The sequence below is a fragment of the Amblyomma americanum genome, chromosome 11 (genome assembly GCF_052857255.1).
Source record: "Amblyomma americanum isolate KBUSLIRL-KWMA chromosome 11, ASM5285725v1, whole genome shotgun sequence".
NCBI classification, from domain to species: domain Eukaryota; kingdom Metazoa; phylum Arthropoda; class Arachnida; order Ixodida; family Ixodidae; genus Amblyomma; species Amblyomma americanum.
In genome coordinates, this window is record NC_135507.1 from 28,401,472 (window position 1) to 28,414,008 (window position 12,537).

General features: G+C 47.7%; 1 protein-coding gene across 1 annotated transcript in view; it reads left to right on the top strand.

Annotated features, from left to right (window-relative positions):
- The window catches only part of LOC144111263 (uncharacterized), an 89,518-nt gene that overhangs the window by 14,573 nt on the left and 62,408 nt on the right, over nucleotides 1-12,537 (top strand). Inside the window, exon 2 of the mRNA XM_077644495.1 lies at nucleotides 6,791-6,853. Within this exon, the coding sequence (XP_077500621.1) occupies nucleotides 6,791-6,853 (63 nt within the window). The remainder of the gene's footprint in view (nucleotides 1-6,790; nucleotides 6,854-12,537) is intronic.

The following is a 12,537-nucleotide window of genomic DNA, read 5'->3' on the forward strand; positions in this document are numbered from 1 at the left end:
AGGATGTTGATTATTAATCAACAAAGTTATTTAGCCATCATTAGTCCTACATTGATATTACGCTACCATTTAAGCCCTTCAAATTACAGTACAAAGCATTCCTAATGATCACTGATGATATCTTATGTACATAGCTGCACTCATATGCCCATGCAAATCACCACTCTTGCGAAAAAGATTTTTTTTTCATGTTTCTGTCAGCATGTTATCCAGCTGTTTCTTTTTCTCGCCAGTGTGTTGTCGCGGGTGCTCTGATGTGCTTTCGGCGTTAATCGACAGCCAGCATTTTGTGTTCGTATGTACTTTATATTTTATGTCTATGTGTACACCGTTTCATCGGGAGAAATCCCTGCAAATGTATTGAAGTTTTGCCTGCTCCGAACTAAAGATGGAAGTCGAGGCCTTGTCAGGCTCCATGCCTTTTGCCTCGTATTCCACCTTCAACTGAAAGGAATTAAATGGTCTGAATCTGAATCTGAGGTGGTAAATGCATTGAATTTGGCAGCGGCATACAGTTTTCTCGTAGTCTCGTGGTATACGCTGCCACTTTCCATGGTGGGCAGGTTGTAATGACGTCACAAGGTCGCGTGACCTCTTTCGACCAAGCACTGAATATTGTGGGGGCTCTCAAACTTCGCGATGCTTTCCGATTGGTCAGTTGGGGTTCCGTGACCCTGATGGCATTATCACGAAATTAACCAATCAGGGAATTTTGTTAGGGAGAAGCTGGAAGATTTTTGTGAGAGATAAGTAAGGGGTGGGGGGGGGGGGGGGGATAGGCGGGAATGTCAACCAGAAAGGCTTACGGTTGGCTACCCTGCCCTGGTGAAGGGAATGAGGGGATTATAAAGGGAAGAGAGAATAACGGGAAACACAGTCGAAATCTGTCAATCAAGGCAGTCGTTCTAAAAAAAATCAGTGCCTTGTAAGCCTTGATGGCAGTCGACTGTTATGGCCACGGACAAAGCATCTTGTCCTCTGTGAAAGGGACACCTAATTTCATTATGAGCTGGCAATGCGATGGCATAAGCAGCTGTTGATGGCTTTACCGGAAGTGACGTGCTTCCACTCTGATGACGTCAATTCTCTCCACCAAGTAGGCGAATTTTTTACCACCTACGCATTTCGGACCCATGCGGCTTATAATGTTAAAAAAATATCCGCAGACTTAAAGGAAGAAAGCATACTGCAGGGATCACATACTGTTTTTATACGTTAGTTTTACGTTTCTGATTTTTTCTTTGCGCATTGTTTTTTTATACGCATTCGTAACATTCAGCTGCTGTAACGTAGAGACGTGAGCAGGCCTGTCCAGAGCGCTCGAGCTGTGGTTGGCAGGGCAACATATGTTGAGTTTTAAAGCAATTATTAGGGCGATAGCCTTTAATGGCTTATACTCGCGGTGACCGTCCGTCCGTTACATCGCCACCTAGGTCACGTGACCAACTCGCGGTGACCGTCCGTCCGTTACATCGCCACCTAGGTCACGTGGAGCCACGCTCACGCAAGCCACTCTTATCCTCTGTCGTGAAATGAATTCAAGCGCGGCAAATTCAAATCAGTGGAATGGGTCGCAAACGGCTTTCGCCTTCCCGCAGCCAAGAGATATCTAAGTGCCTCCAAGGAATTTTTGGTTCCCAAAAGTAAACTGCGATAAAGCGCTAAACAAACGCCTACACGGAAGATGAAACCACAAGAACAGTACGAGCACTAATCTAGCCGCAGCAAAACAGCTGCACAAGATTTCACTTTGTCTCGAAGCACATCTCTTCAGTGCTCTAGATAAGCCTGCTCACCTTTGTACGTTCCCTGCGATAGTTTCTTTAAACTTCAGCTTTAGGTCGGGTTTCGACATGCGCCTGCTTCCTCTGTCTGCGTGTTTTTGTTTTGTTTTCTAGTTAATTTTGCTCGGCTCATTTTAGCCAATTTGGGCCGTCTACTGTCTTAAGACGTGTTTAGGAAATGTCTTCGCAACGGGTTGTCTCTTTTGGTTTTTCTTTTTTCGAAGGCGCCCGTGTGCTGTGCGATGTCAGTGCACGTTAAAGATCCCCAGGAGGTCGAAATTATTCCGGAGCCCTCCACTACGGCACCTCTGTCGTCCTTCCTTCTTTCACCCCTTCCTTTATCCCTTCCCTTACGGCGCGGTTCAGGTGTCCAACGATATACGAGACAGATACTGCGCCATTTACTCTCCCCAAAAACCAATTATTATTATTATTAACACGGCCGAACTTGTTAATAACGTGTGTCAAGGTCCGCTCTACATGTTGTTGAATGTCTGCCATAGTCCCTTTAAAGCATTTTTTACAGACAAGTCTCTTGATGTAACTGCCTGGGAAGCGGACGAGGATGTAGGCTTGAATCCGTACGCGGGAATGCATATTAACATACTGAACTTTTTATTCATGAACGCAGATCATTTATGGAGAAGAGTTGAGCGAGATGTGGCTGGGATTTTGTCGGAAATTGGTCGTAAGAAATCATGGCGCCAATTACAAGTATGTCGTGCTGAAAAGTTGCATAATGAACGGGTGGTCAAAGTAAACAATAATGAACAAACAATAAAACATAATGGTGCGTAAGCGGTGTGCTGCGCTTTATATACCAGAGCCTGCAGCACTAAGCTGTAATAGTTAGAGGAGCGGTCGGGGAACTGCGGACCTTTGTTAATGTGCACATAACCTCTCTGCATAGATTTTATTGGATTCTGAAGCGAATCGCCTGGCTCGCGGCGATTGGCGCCTGCAAAGCTCCCGGGAATGTGGACTAAAAGTGCTAAGAGCTGGTTAAGAAGGGCATTACTGTAAATGTTGGAGCTGTGAGCGATCCCCAAGTTTCGCAAAAAAATAATCTGAATTTGATACAGAAACCCTGCAGAACACGTCAATGTACCCGGTATGAACTCTCAGCAGGATATTTGGGCGTTCATTTTACTCGAGCTTTCGCGGAAGAATGAGACACCATAGGAAGTCACGAGTGCGCTTACCGCACTGTCGTTGTAAAATCAGGCGGCCGGAGTTGTAAGCGCCGATTAGGGGGCCGTTAACGAGCATTGGTTACCTTGACTACACTTTACATGATCTGCCCGTACCCATTTTCTCTTCTTAACTATCGCTTGTTTCCTGACCCAATCTGCTCTATTCCTGTCTTTTAACGTTACACTTATAATTATAGAGTTTTAGCATAGCGCAATCAGCGATTCGCTACCGTGCACCGCTTGCGCGAGGCGCCACTGTGCGGGCGCAGAAAACCCCAGAGGGCGCCAGATGGCGCAACGTGCCCGTCAGCTGCGCGCGCCCCTACCTCGTCGCGACCAATCAGCGCGTAAATTGCCCCGCGGAAGCGCATCACTGTAGCGGATCACGGATCGCACTATGCTGTAAGTCTCCTTTTCGTTCGATAGCTAGAGCGCCTAGAATATTCTAGGCGCTATACCATAGCTGCCAGGAGCGGGCTTCAAAGACCGTTTATCGATGCCTTGATGTGTACGCACTTAATTTGTAGCGCTCTCTTCTCGCTTTTTGGTATCCACATTTTTGTTCTTTTATTCCCCTTCTGCCCAGTACAGCGTAGGAAATCGGGCATTAACTTGGCCAAAGTACCTTCCCGCCATTTATTTAACGACTCTCTCCTCTAAGGTGTCGTATTACTCGGACATATGAGGGCTGTACGTCGGCTGTATTACTTAATACAGCCTTGATAGCTAAGATACCAGTGACATTGTCGCAGGCGCCGTATACTGTGTTAGGGTCCTCTGTGTTCGTTTATCCATTGGCATTGGCTGCTGGTCTTTCTTGTTTTCATAAATGACTGCATGGTCTACAGCTATGCCGGAAGTTCCGGCAATGTCGTACACGGGCATTTATTAAAGCATACGTAAGTTCATGATTCGAACATTTTTAGCGTCTTTTCATGGAATAGAGCGCCAGCTACTCAAACCAATGTCTGTTGGCGAGGCGTGTTAAGGGCAACGGACTGGGTTCCAAAAAAAGCTAGCATAGCAGCAGGCGGCAGAAGATACGTGGGTAGATGAGATTCGGAAGTATGCGGGGATAAGGTGGCCGCACCTAACACAGGTTTGGGTTAATGGTAGACGCCTTTGTCCCGCAGTGGACACAGTTGTGCTGCTGCTGATGATGACTGCTATGATGACGCTGCTGATGATGTTGACGGCGTATCCATTACTACGGGAGATACTTACGGACCTGTCAAACACATTCCATTCTCCTTTTAGCTTCTACCTCCTCTTCCATCCACACCTGAGACGCAGCTTTCCAGAATAGTAAAGAAATACGCCTATATTTGAGCAAAAACCACAGATGTAGTCTAGGGACTCTGGACTTGAATTAGACTTAGAACTCTGGACCAGACAGCCAGTGCCTGTTTTAAGAGGACTGGAAATTGACGAGTCGTTAGGAACCGCGCCGCTTTCAGCATATGGCCGATTTTCCGGAAAATGAAGCAAAGCACGGGAGTCTCACAGCGCCTTTCCCGCAGTCGCCAACTGATACTGTTATTTGACGTTCGTCTGCTTCATCAAACTTTTTCCGGGCTTTCGTAACTTCGCATGCTTCTTAGTGTTAGTATGTCCCGCTCCGCGTACTGCTAGTTCCTGCTGCCTTTCTTTATTCTTTGCGTAAGGTCGTACTAAAGCCCGGAGGCGGAAGCTGTATCTGGAGTCTGCAAATGCGCACCCAGACGAGCACGAACGCCGACATTATAGCAGGTGTTGCTAGAAATAGCGAAATGTTACTGCGATCGATGGGGGAAACGCTCAGCGTAAAAAAACAAAACAGACGCACAGTCGGCGACAAAAGTCTTTGGACCGCGTGTTCCTCAAACGAAGCCGATAGCTCTACTATTAGCCGGCGACTGGAAACCACTTGTGGAGATGAAAACTGGTTTATGGTTTATGGGGGCTTAACGTCCCAAAGCGACTCAGGCTATGAGAGACGCCGTAGTGAAGGGCTCCGGAAATTTCGACCACCAGGGGTTATTTAACGTGCACTGATATCGCACAGCACACGGGCCTCTAGAATTTCGCCTCCATCGCAATTCGACCGCCGCGGCCGGGACCGAACCCGCGCCTTTCGGGCCAGCAGCCGACCGCCATAACCGCTCAGCCACCGCGGCGGCATTGCCAGACATATAGGTCAGGTCCTTTTCCACGAGGAAAAGTTCGAAATTTGTTTGAGTGTAGACGTTAAGTTCGGCCTAAACTAAATTTTGACTTTCGCCTCCACAATTGTGGTCTCCATCCGACGGCTAATAGCAGAGCTATAGGCTTTGTCTGACGAACACACCCGCTGCGGTGGCTCAGTGGTTAGGGCGCTCGGCTACTGAGCCGGAGTACCAGGGTTCGAACCCGACCGTGGCGGCCGCGTTTCGTTGGAGGCGAAACGCAAAAGGCGGCCGTGTGCTGTGCGATTTCAGTGCACGTTAAATATCCCCAGGTGGTCGAAATTATTCCGCAGCCCTTCACTACGGTACCTCTTTCTCTCTTTCTTATTTCATTCCCACCTTCATCCGTACCCTTACGGCGTGGTTCGGGTGTCCACCGAGATATGTGGAACAATTACTACGCCATATCCTTTCCTAAAAAAAAAACATCCTGCGAACACGTGGTCCAGAGACGCGGGTGCAGACTGCCAATTAAAGTTTATTCCACAATGCAGATGAAATTTATACAGGACAACAAACAACTTCTTTCACTCCCTCCTTTATCCCTTTCCTTGCGGTGTGGTTCAGGTGTCCAACGATATATGAGACAGATACTGCACCATTTCCTTTCCCCAAAAACCAGTTATTATGAATTATTAACGAATATAGTTCTCAACCGCGATCTTAACCTTTACTCTGCTCGCACTATACTGCGTTCAGACACACTTCCTCTTCGAGGATATTAGTTCGTTGCTTGGCACATCCTGTTTACTTATCCTGTTTACTTAAAAGTATATTCTTGATTGGAATTGGAGTCATATATTTACGTGATGTTTTGCCTCACTCTACCGCTAATTAATCGGAGCTTGCAATTTGGTTCTTTTTTTATTCTTTGTGTTTTATAACTTCTAACAGTGGCCCTTATTATGTACAGTCTTGGTCAAAAGTCGTAAGGCCACAGCATTCAGCTGCAGCGAAATTAACGTTCCTAGCATGATTTTTTGTAGCGGATCATTCAAAAAACAAGTCAAATAGGAAGCTTCTCTACCGCAAGAATAAACATTCTGCTAGCATTTGAAGCTTATTCGATGATTAATGGGGCCTTAATTGCTCTGTTATGTGGCTGAAGCGAGAAGCCTTGGGCCTTGAAACTTTTACCAGGACTGTACCGACGTCCCCTGCAAGGCTGCCTTTAGTAGGTGCGAGTAAAGCTTATAAATCGATTAATTAAATCGTTCTTTATGCTTCGCCAGCTTGTGCTCTTCGTGAGCTTGTCCGTCACGAAAGCTGACAATTTTGCTGAAAGGTTCCGCCAGTTTACGAGTAATTTCTACCTGCAGTGGTGAGTTTGGGGGAACTCTGGTCACTGATTAGGCGCCATCTGCAGCCTCCACAAGGCTGAACTCTTTGTGACACGCAGCTTTGTGCGTTATCCACGTGCGAACAGCTTGTGGATGTCCTCGCACCTCTGTGAACAGACAAGTCACACTGCAACAGCGCTTAGCCAACAGCACTTGTCTTCTCGTGTGACGTGAAATTCATTTGTACCTCAAACTCTCTTTATGACGCTGGTCGACTCTTAAACAGCCCTTTTCCCGCAATTTACGTGTCACACGATCGCTTCTTTCAGGTGGTGCGGCCAGGCTATGGATTCTGGTCCTTTTAACGGCACTCCTGGTCCCCTTTGTAAACGGTGAGTATTACCCTCCCATAATGCGCTTAGGTGTGCATCGGGAACTGAACACGCATTGATGTTTAGTTAGGAGCCGCAATCTTACATTTCGAACTTCATTAGCTGTATGGATATAAATTCAATGGCTCATTGCTCTCGGTCAAATAATATTTGGGAAGAAGTTCTTTTTGCGTTTTGAATTGTTCTATAAGGGGCTTTCACAAAGTCATGGAGTGTCAAAAAAGTGATTAATCTCCAAAAAAGAGAGGAAAAGGCGGTAAAAACCCTAAACTCTCTGCTTACATAACACCATCAAATTACCTGGTTCCCAGGCCATGCAGGGCTCGAAGAAAAATGAGGCGGTCCACGATCTCGCTCGCGCGCGAACCAACCGAGCGGATTAACCTACACCCGACCTCCAACCCCTTCCAGCCACACACAGCCATAGACTAGATAGAGACCCGGTGACTCAGACGCCGTAGTTAACCCCACCCCGCGAAAAGCTGACCTCTCTGGAAGCCACAAAATGGAGATTAATCCAAACCATTTTTTGCAAACCCCTACAAGTACTGCAAAATGCACCCCACAGAATAACAGCACGTTTGCCCCTTGTGTGACAACCAGTCCCGCGCTCTTTCACATGTCATGGAGGTGCAGGGATAAACCCGAACACTTAAATACGCCATATACGTCATTTGAGCAGTTGGAGGCACAACTAACCAGCGACACCGTGCAGGGCCAGCTAGTGCTAGTCCAGCAAGTTTGTATGACAGCTCTGGCTACTGCAGTCCTGAAATAAGGGCCACACCCACCTGACCTGAATCAAATCCTCAATATTGTCAAGAGAGAGAGAGAGAAACTTTATTTGGTCCATTAAGGGTCTAGCGTTCGGTCTTCGTCTTCATCGCTGCATACTCGACCTTCAAAGCAGGGTTGGGCCCCTAGTCCAGGGCTCCACTGAGTCGCGCTGCTTCGCTTGCGTGCTGCACCATTGCCCTTTGGGCGGCGAGCTCGCAGCTGGTGAGCCGGCTCTCCCATTGCTCCGCACTCGAGGTTTTGTGCTGGTGGAACGTGTAGTTTCGCTTACACTCCCAGGTTATATGGCAAAGCGTGGGGGTTGCCCCGCACCACGGGCATGTGTTCCTATACTGTGTAGGATACATCTTGCGAAGTATATGTAGGTTAAAGAATGTTCCCGTTTGCAGCCTCCGCCGACTAGCTGCTTCTTGTTGTGTGAGGCCCTTATGTGGTGGGGACTATCTAATTCTCCTGCCTCTTTGATAGTTTAGGTATTCTGAAAATCCGATCTCCACGGTGAAGTGCTGTCCCAGGGCGTATGGCCGCTCGGCTCGGTACGTGATCTCTCAAGCCAAGCTGTCAGACAATATTGTTGTTGCTGTTAGCCTGTCAAAAGATGGCACATACCCCCACTGGGGGATCGGCCAAGAATCGGGTGGCTATTCACCTGAACGCAGTTAATAAAAAGGAAAAGCACGTGGGAGCGCAACACCGGTGAATTCTCCCTCATGAACAGAAAAGGGATGAGTTTTTATTTCAAAATTATGAGAATAATAATAAAGAGAGGGAATAAATAATAATGATTAAGTTAAAATGTAATAATTGATAGAAAAGAAAATTTTGGAACACTTAGCAAGGCAGTCGGTGAGATTCGATCAGGAAATTTAGAACAGCGGTACAAATAGATCTGTGGCTGAACCCAAATGTGGTGGCGCCAAATGATAGCAAGAGCGGGCTGCTCAAACTAAGGCCAAGATGCTGCAAGGGCTCCTCCAGCAACCTTTTTCTCAGAGAGTTGAATCGGCGACAATACAGCCAAAAATGTTCTATAGATTCAGGCTCACGGCAAAGCGCACAAAGGGGAGAGAGCGCCAAACCCGACTTGTGTAAAAAGAAATTTAGAGGGGGGATGCGGCAGCGCAGCCTCGTCAGTGATACTTCAAGCTGCCGAGTGCAACAAATTTTCCTGTTCCAATAATATTTAAGGTGCTCATGATCCGTCGATGTTAAAAGTGTTGTGTCTTGCGTGCTTAAAAGCACACGTCGCCGAAATCTAGATGCTGTAATATAGGCTGCCGCCGGGATGATTGGCAACACGGGGCCGCTGAGGGAAGCCTTTGAGAGATTGCCAGCAATCTCATTGTCAAACAATGTTTTTCCTCCTCCTCCTCCTCCTCCTCCTCATCAGCCTGCACCTGCGTTTGGTGCACGCCTTTACTCTGTTCCTCCTGCCTTGCATGGCTGGGACTTGCAGATTCTGGTTTCTTTCTTGACTTAGCCACAGTACTGTACGCTTGCTATGGTCCACGGTAGCGTACCCCATAACAAGGAAGGCACTTTCGCTTTTCAAAATGCGCGCTCATTTCGCAGCTATCTGTGATCACTGAGCGCGAAGTAAAACAAAAATAATCTTGAGAAGGCGTGATCCGTGAGCGGAGAGAACTCCGGTTGTCTGTCTCACCGCCTGCGGACATCGACCTCTGGAGGAGAGATTCCCGCCAACTCCCTGCAGCGTCAGCGCGTGGCGCCGTCTTTATAAGCGCTAATGTGCTTGCACATTATACTGATATATGGAAATGACGGCTCACACGTCGCCGTCAATTTGCATAACTTATCTTCCGGTGAAGGATCGCGCGCTCGTTCTGCAAGAGAAGCCGACTGCGTCCGCAGGCCGTACATCGGTGTCCCTAAAGCAAGAGCTTCACGCACTAACGAGAGTCCGTGAATGCCCGTCTTCTGCATTAAACCTGACTTGATGAAAGTCGAGTATGTGCTAGCTCGCTTTAATATATACGGATTGTCCCAACCTACTTCATACAAAATTTTGAAAAGTAGCTGACACAGGATGGTCGTACGAAACTGAGACAGGAGACGCGGCTGCGCGCCAAGACCAAGCGGGCTTACTTTTCCTTAGTCCTAGTATACTGTTCTTTCCGCTGGTTTCTTCGTAAAATTGGGGCTACACCTCTTCCTAAAACTTCGTCCTAGGTCCCCATCGTGCTTTCTTAAATGGTCATTGAGGACAAATCCAGGTTGGCCTGTATCAATAGAGTACAGCACTCCAACGAGAAAGAGACCCTCTAACTAGAGAAAGCTTTATAAGCTCGAGAAAAAAAAACACAAAAATACAGGTAGCGACACCGCCGAAAGATTCCGCAAGTATAATGCGCGCGTCGACGCCTTTTAGAGGCACGAATCGCAGAGGCCATGCTACACCGCGATTCACTTCAAAATGGCGATCACAGAGTTCTCGGTAAGGACGTCACGAGTTTGAACCGCCTGGCGGGAAGAGTTTTGAATACAATTTTCTCGAAAGCATATGGGTCTTTTCGTGCGGGACAAACGCCAGCATAGTCAGAAAAAGCGAGGGAATTTATTATTACCCATAACAATAATTGAATAGGGTGATCCTCAGAGTCCCTTTAACTTTCATTAAAGGCAGGCTCGGCAAATAAAAAAAAGACACCCTTAGAGAGATATGCCTACGTAATTCGTAATCACCTCCTACGACTTTTTCATCCCTTGTGTTAAACTGCCTAGGTTGAAAGTAACAACACAAATAAAGGTGGGAGAAACCAAACGCCTATTACTAGCTCCATGTTATTCCTATTAACACCTCACACGCTATCTAATAACGCACGGTTATGTTTCTAGCACTGTTAACTGATCGGTTACGGCTCACAACCTCACGGCCCCGCCGCGGTGGCTCAGTGGTTAGGGCGCTCGACTACTGATCCGGAGTTCCCGGGTTCGAACCCGACTGCGGCGGCTGCTTTTTTATGGAGGCAAAACGCTAAGGCGCTCGTGTGCTGTGCGATGTCAGTGCACGTTAAAGATCCCCAGGTGGTCGAAATTATTCCGGAGCCCTCCACTACGGCGCCTCTCTCTTCCTTTCTTCTTTCACTCCCTCTTTTACCCTTCCCTTATGGCGCGGTTCAGGTGTCCAACGATATATGAGACAGATACTGCGCCAATTCCTTTCCCCCCCAAATCAATTATTATTGTTATTATAATTATAACAACCTCACATGCAATCAACGCAGCTGGGCATGTCAAGAAAGCATCGATTTCCCCTGTGCAGAAAAACCCTGACTTTTCACAAAGATTCCTTCCTAACTCAAATCACGGGAATATTTCTCCCTGCTTAACCTGTTCCCTGCTAGAGGCGCGCGGGCTGCGCTGATTCATCGTTGCTTTCGAGGATGGCGCTATTATTAATCCTTAAACCGCCCTCTTTCCTGCCGGCTTTGGCATTCATTTTTTCCCACACGCGCCTCGCGTCACTGGCTGTGCGCATATTTCTTCCTTAATTCACGCCGCATTACATATTTCGCTCCCGCGGCGTTTCATATGCGGGGGCGCTTCTGCATCGTGAAGGGATTCCCGGCGCGCGTTAAAGCGGCCCGACATTTAGATTGCCGCCGCCGCCGGCCATAGCGGAGCGCGGCTAAAAATAATGGCACAATGAACGTGCCTCCACCGCGTCTACGGCCTTTTTTCCAGCCCGGCCGTAATTAAATTTAAGCGAGGTACGGAATTCCTCGGTGACCCGGCTACAGCGTGCTTGCGGCCCCGCACGTTTTTGTTTCTTTTTGTTTTTGCGCGACGAAAAGGCTCGCTCGTTTGTCGCCGTGGCGACGTCGAAAATGTTCGCTCGCATCCCGTGACGGAGCGTTCTCTGTACCGCGTTTTCTCGGTCATTGGGAGCCCTCGCTGTTCGGAACTTGCCTCTTCTTGGATGGTGTGTGCTCTCATTGGCTTTTGTGCATTGCCTGACACCAGCATGGGCTGGATCACTTTGGGTAAAGGACAGTGCGAATTAATGGGTTGTCTTTGTATTTAAGAAAAATACGGTATGCATTTGGTGATCCCGACTAGAAGCGCGCGCAGCTGCACTTTTTCTCGACGAAAAATACCCACGCTAAGCTAACCTAACCTAACCTAGCCTTCCCTGACCTGACTTGACCTAGCGTAACTTCACATAACCTCCCTAACCTAATGTGTTATTAACACCAGGTTGCTAGCCCACGCTTCATGTAAAGCCCTCACCCAAGGGTCCTTGAGGTATCTGTAATAAATAAAATAAATAACCTGCCCTAACCTTTCCTAACGTAACCTAATCTAACCTGAGCTAACTTAAGGTAACCTAGCCTAACGATGTGGTTGGTTGGCATGGAAGCTCTTTGATTTTTTTTTCTGCCGTCTTGTTTCCTCTGTGGCTTCTTTTTTCTCTCATGCTCATATTTCTTTTACTTTTCTGCGCTTCGCGTCAATTTTTTTTTTCCGTGATGAACTATTGTCAATCGCAAACATGTACCTTTAACACACAGCACATTTCTTTCTGTTGCATTGTTATTAGCTCGTAGTAAGCGAAGTGACTTATTTTTGTTTAAGAGAAATGGGTTCGACAGGCCCAGCGAGCATATTCATGTTTTGCAATTAGGCTTGTTATCGCTGAAAGGAGCCCACAGGCAGAACTACGCTATACACAAAGAAAGCCGGTAGTTTGCCGCACTCGAACTTTGGGCAAGAAGGGCGATTAGCAGGGGCACGGGGAAGGGGAACGCGATTGCACCCCGAGAAACAGGGGAAGAACGGAGAGGGTGGGAATTCCTGTCACTTGTTCTGTTCTCGGGTGCTGCTGGCCTTGTCAGTTTGCGACGGCCCGCGCCCGGTGGCGCCAGTAA